The following is a 7127-nucleotide window of genomic DNA, read 5'->3' on the forward strand; positions in this document are numbered from 1 at the left end:
TGGCTAAATTGTATAATTTAAAAAGATTTCAAGAATCAAGGTAATCCTGGACAAGAAGTATTTTAATTAATTATAAATTCATCATATGGTAAGACATTCAAAAACCTATTAAAACTGATCTTGTTTATAAACAAATATCTCTTAAAAATAATAATGGAGATATACAATATGACGCTGATAGATATTTAAATAAGAACTCGTTATTAGTCAAATCATTTTATGGTGTTGCTGAAAATATAAGATGCTTTGAATGTAATAAATTTTTTGATGATTTCTTTGTTCCAAATCTTATTGGTGTTCAAACTCTTACTATGTCAAAACGTATTATGAATGAAGTTGTGTGTTTAGCAGAAGATCTAAATATTCCAATTTATTATCAAGATACCGATAGTATGCACATATTAAAATCGAGAATTACTGAATTAGAAAATGAATATATTAAAAAATATAATAAAGTACTTAGAGGTTTTGATATGGGTCAATTCCATCCAGATTTTGATGAATTATCTGGAGATGTTATTAGTATTGAATCATATTTCTTAAATAAAAAGGTTTATTGTGATAAATTATCTAATGAGAAGAATGAAATAGAATATCATCTTAGATTAAAATGTATTTTTAATAATTTATTAAATTGTCAATATGAAGATCTGTTAGAATTATTTAAGAAACTATATGATTAAGAATCATTTAATTATAATCTTTTACAACTTAGACCATCATTTGAATTTACTAAAGATTTTAAAATTAAATCAAGATCTCAATTCTGTCGAAATATAAAATTTAATACTGAATTAGGTTCATTTTTTAAAAAAATATAAATGTCTCTTTCAAATGAACAAGAATTATCTAAATTTTATAATACTTATAAAAATAAAATAAAATATGCATATAATAATAGAGATAAATTATGTGGGATTCGTCCTAATACCGACTCTAAACACAATTTAAAAATATTTTATTTTGGTATTTATAATTATTTTAATGTTAGTAATAATAGAACACAAAAATTATTAGATGATATATATGTTATATACATTAATAATAAACGAAGTATAAATACAAGTATAACTAAAATGCAAGTTCCAACTGGTTATCATGAAATTAACAAATATTCAAATACACCCAAATCAAAAGATAAATAAATAATTCAATCTACAGAATTAGAATTAAATGCTGAAATAAGACCACAACCAACTATTAATCCACATGGTTCAACTACCACCATAGCAATTTATCCTAATACACAAATTATATTAAGAAAGATAGAACAATTAAACAATTATTTAATGTAGATATGAATCAATATGTTCCATCAATAGGAGGTTAAAACTACTGTTTGCGAACAACATTTTTGCTACTAAACCAAAGGTCTCTCAGCCTCCTGCGTACTGTTATTGTTTGTTAAAGCCATTTTTGTATTTTATGTTAAAAAATATTTAAATTTTAGGTTCGCAAAGTGGTACAGAGCTTCGCTAGTCACGCTCGCAGAGCGGTAGCAATTTAGTAGTCTGAATTTTAATTTTTTCTATATTAGAAATGCAGGCTGCTGACACAACACAAGAATTAAAACAAGAAGAATTTTCTAATGTTTTAATTAAAGAATTAAATATTAACAAGACTAGAGACGATGTTATATCTAATCTTATAACTATTGGTAATAATAAAGTTAAAACAGAAACTATTCTATATAATTTAAATAAAATTGTTAACGATTCTAACATTAGTAATGTGGATTATTCAGAAAAAGGAATACGTACAGATAAAGAATTAAAACCATTAAACACATTATTTTTGGATAATATTGTGGTATATTTTCCAATTCCAGATAAATTAATTAAAGATGTAAAAAATCTTAGTTAAAGATTTATTTTTTCAGATATTATAGATAACGAAGAGGAAGAACAAGAATCTAAATCTAAATCTTTTCCAAAAAAACTAAGAGATATTTCGAAAAATATAATATTCACTATTACAGCTAATATTAAAATGGTATTTAACAGTGTTGGTATAAATATAAATAAAGCAGATATTAAACCATTGTGTATAAAAAGATCTAAAGATATGTTACATCGACCATCTACATTTATACATATCCTTAAAATTAACTTAAGTTGTGCTAGTGTCCAAGATGTGTTTAATATGTTAACAGATAAAGACAAATTAAAATTCTTAAACGATAATAATGTATTTATACACGATATAGATTTTACACAAGATTTAAAGGAGTATTTAATAAAGACGATGTTATAAAACATTTATTAAGTGTTGGATTCCGAGAACAAGGAGACGATACATCTCCCTATAATTATACAGCCACAATATTAAATAATAGTAATACTGTTTCTAAAAATTGTTTAACATTTATTAGAACAACAGATTTAGTATACTTTAGATCCAAAGGATCTAATGGAACTATTCGATAAAAGTTTTATAATAAGTTTGTACAATCTATGGAATCTCCAAGTGTTAGAAATAAAATTGGATCCCATATAAACAATTGGATTAATAATCCAGAACCAATATTAAATAAAGCTATTAATTCTTCTTTAGATACAGGATTATTAAGGTTGGAGATGACATTCTATAGATATAATACAGATAAGGAGTTAAATAGAGAATTTGTAGAAGAACAGATGGAATTCTTAAGAAAACAAATAAATCCTTCTCTTATTTATTATAATTCTATAAAAACGCAATTTAACCTATTATGTAAACACATTCTTTATAATGTGTGTATATTAGATGTAGAAACAAAGTTGGCGTTTGGTACTATTTACCTAAATAGACTTACTGGAAAAGTTAATGAATTCTTTATTAAAGATTGTAATAATGTTAAATTATCTAATGCATTAAGATATTATTGTAGTAATAAACCTATAATTGTAATATTAGTTAATATAGATGTAGATAATAAAAAAGTTAGTATACAACAAGATAGTTATATTAGAGTAACCACAAATAATAAAGATTTAGAAACATATGTTACATCTGATTCTGATAAATTACATACAGCTACTTATAAAGACGATGCTTTTAGTAAACAACCAAAAGAAGTTGGATTATTACCAAACAAGATATATAATTTTAAATTATCTAAGAAAACCATATTTCTAATCAAAACAACTAATTATACTACAGTATTTAAAGAATTTAATATGGAATTATTAAACTATCCAGGAGATAATTTAACTATAAGAACAATTAAAAAAGAAATTAAAGAACAAGAATCAATTAAAGCTTTTAATAATGTTAATAAAGATAAAATAGTAAAATTACATAATAAAAATAAAGAAATAGAAGAAAAAATAGAACAAAGTAAATATATGGAAATGTGTAGAAACAGATAATATGGTATTCTTAAGAACTGTAAAGCATTTTTAAAAAGTTTATCGATTAAGAAAATAATACTACATTATATGTTTATGGTTTTAAAGAAACAAGAAGTAGATTTGGAGACACTTTTTTATTGGCTTGTTCTAAAGATCTTATTTTAACAGAAGAAACAGAATTATTCTTATATTGGTCCACATCCAATTAAACAACATATTTAAATAGAGGCAAGAATTATTATAAGAAATTGGATATATATATGGTATTATAGCTAGAGGTTCTATAAGTGGCAACCCAATATTAACAATATGTAAAATTGGTACATTTACATCTTCTTCAAACTTAATGTGCTAAAGTAGAAATAGTAGAAGCTAAAACCAATAAAACAGAAGGAATACAAAAAAACTCTTAATAATTTACAATTAAAATAATTACCTTATTTAACATTAAAGGATTCTAAGAAATTAAACGAGGAAGTTAAAGAAGGAGATAATATTAATATAGTTGGATATAAATTATTAAAGAATAGTGAATTATAAAAGCAAAAATAACAACTAAAGATGGAATTACTAAAGAAGATAATTATTCTATATCTTATTGGTTAAAACAAATTGTAAGAGATAAAGTTAAAAATAAAATTGCTTTTAATGTTATAAGTGGTCCTTATAAGACTACACCATCTAAACATAAAGCAAGATGATATAAATAATAAACTAGATAACAATATTTCTATAAATTCTTTATTAAGATAATTGTAATAAATGGTTTTATATTTTTGTAAAAACATTGTTGAAAAAGTATAAGAATATTTTCTTTCTTTTGTGGAAAAATTATATGTTTTGTTTCTTAATGTTTTAATTGTAATATTTTCTTCTATGTTTTAGATTTCTAAACTATTATAAAAAACTTTAACCATTTTAAGGAAACAAAAAATAAAAAATATTTTGGAAGCAAATGGTATTAAATTGGAACAAATAGTAATAAATTAAAACAAATGGTAATAAATACTCTTAACATGTTTATACATATTTGTATTTAGATGTTAACATTATTTTACAAAATATCTCCCTTAAAATAAATTATTATATACTACCTTTATTTTTAAATTAATATTTTAATCTTAAATACAAAAATAAATTTTACCAAGAATATGGACCTCTATTTCGTTAAAGTAGCGAAGAGGTAGTTTGCAAATAGTAGTTTAAGCTCCCTATTGATTGTTTAGTTCTGTGATTTGAACACATTTCTTTTTAATAAGTCTTATTATTTCTTTCATCGCAGATGCCATTTTAGATAAGAAAAAAAAATAAATTATCACTTTAAAATAATAATCAAAATATAATTTCTTAAAAATAAACATGTGTTTTTGGACCCTATATTGTGTAGTTGAAGCGGGGGAGTACTTCTCCAAAAACGACACAATATGTATACTACTCCCTTAATTTTTATTCACCATTAGATTGAAATATGATAATAAAAGAAATTTAGTTTTTATTATTATTTTAACAACTATAACATTATGGAATATTCAAAAACAATTTGATGTTTCAAAAAATTAATGATTGGAAAAATTCATTTTTTCCTTACATTTAAGTAGTTATAAATAATAAAATTATTACAAACAGAAATACAAATTACCACAAAGTAAAATTCTATACCTAAACTATTGTGTTCATAGTAAACAATACAATACAAGTTGATAATAATAATGTTAATTAAATATACTAAAACAGTAATAACCTTTTTTAAAAAAGCAAATTAATATACTTATTGTATTGTTGTTAAAGATGTTTTATTATTATTGAATAAGAATTAAAATTATATAACATGTTTTAAACTATGATTCTTGTGCTTAAATCTTTTATTGATTAAAAATTAATTATTTTATAAAAATTGTATTAACATCATTAACATTTCTATAGATACTTATTATACAACAAATTACAAATAAAAACTGATTTTCAAAAGATGCATTCTTTGAAAAACAAAAATTTATCCTATTTAATTATAGTTTATTATATTATTATAAGTCTTTTATGTTTTTAGTGTGACATTGAAAAAAAATATTTCATTAAAGGTTTCAGTTGTTTCTCTGAAACACAACATTGCGACATACACATTACAGAACAAAATGTTCTATCCCAAACATGGAAATTACAAGTACACCATTGTTTACTTTAAATCTCAACAAAAACATTTTTTTGAATATGAAAAAAAAACGTGAAAGGGGGTCTGAACCAAAGGTTCGCTTTATTGGTTGAATTTGAAAACCGAAACTGCCAACCTTAAAAATATTGCATCAACACGTAATTGAAATGTCTCTCTGACCACTCTTGAGATAAATGTTGTGTATTAGAGAAACGATTGTTTAAATCATGTTTAAAAATGTGTTTTTTTTCAAAAGGGGTGTGAAATAAACATACATTTGGAGGGTATTCACTTAAAAAAACAAAAAATAATAAAGAGTGGGGAAAAAGTAACACCAGGGAGAAAGCCACACCATAATTCTTTTCGATTCTTTTTACTCAAAAGAACTTTCTTTTTTATTCATAAAATAAATTCAATAAAAACGGTGTTTTGTGTGATTTTGGAATCGTGTTGTTTAAGTTTTACTATTTTTCTTTATGTTGATTGCAATTATTTACTCTTTTTTAAAAAAATAAAAGACTATATTAAAAAAACAAATTTTAATTATTAATTTTATATAGTTAATTTATAATAATTTGATGTAATAAGTTTTATTGTGTTTCAAGTTTAATCCAAGACAAATTCTATTTAATAGTTAATAACAAATCGAAAAAACTTAGATATCCTCCAAAAAAGCAAATATCTTTTTCAAAGGATATGTATTTGAACATACATATCTTACATACACGACATTTAAATAAATTTAAAAATTTAGCGTTAGATACGTTCATATAATTACATCGTTATTGATATATCACTTAGTTTTTATTACACATAATTAAATAAAGTAAATTGATAATTGACACTTTTGAGACCATATTTGTTTTACCACATGTCGATGTTTAATCACAATTTGATATGCAAAACTTTAAAAATATTGTGCTGAATAAACGCACTTTAAAAAGAACTATAGTTCAGTTACAAACATTCAAGATACAAACAACAATTATAACGATTTAAGGTTTTTTAAAAATTCAATTAAAATATAAAACCATGTAATTTTATCACCAAATAAACAACTTTTTCAATGATAATTGCTGAATTTTCCCGTTTTTTTACAAAATAAACAAACCAATTTTTAAACCAAAATATTACAACTGAAACACAAACAAATTGAAAATATAAAATGTATAAAGCCTTTTTGAACAATATTTCATTTATTTTGCTTTTCCCAAATCTAATAACAACATTCATTGATTATGAAAAAGCCTTACCATAGATCAGAACCAACCAAAAAATGTGTTATACAGTTATTGATCCAATTAAAAATGATAAAATCGGAACTTTTTGTAAAGAAAATGAAACCGAAATATTAAACAAAAATGATTTAAGAGAACAAATTATTTTCATTAAAGATGCCAATACAACATTTTCAATGGCATCAATATCAAAAGTACTTGGACGTAATTATGAAACATGTAAAGACTCGCTAAAAAGCCCGAAGTCCAAAAACCAACAGGAAGAGCTCCATTAATTACTGAAGATGCAAAGGAGAAAATTGTCAAGGAAATCATTGACAAACAAAACACCACAAGACCAATGGACTCTGCTGCAATTTGTAAGTTGGTCGGTTTGAAATGTGTTTCTGAGTTGAGCAAAAAGCAGTC

The 7127-nt window shown here is 23.3% G+C and overlaps 1 protein-coding gene across 1 annotated transcript; it reads left to right on the top strand.

Moving 5' to 3' along the window:
• Positions 1 to 25: 25 nt before the first annotated feature.
• On the top strand, positions 26 to 780 carry EIN_456650 (DNA polymerase; the record flags this gene model as incomplete). Its single annotated transcript, XM_004262039.1, has 3 exons — positions 26 to 57; positions 242 to 551; positions 658 to 780. Coding segments are annotated over 3 exons (465 nt in total), but the record flags the coding sequence as incomplete, so codon positions are not given.
• Between the last annotated feature and the right edge of the window lie 6347 nt (positions 781 to 7127).

Source organism: Entamoeba invadens (assembly GCF_000330505.1).
Source record: "Entamoeba invadens IP1 unplaced genomic scaffold scaff_1105074725901, whole genome shotgun sequence".
Taxonomy (NCBI): Eukaryota; Evosea; order Mastigamoebida; family Endamoebidae; genus Entamoeba; species Entamoeba invadens.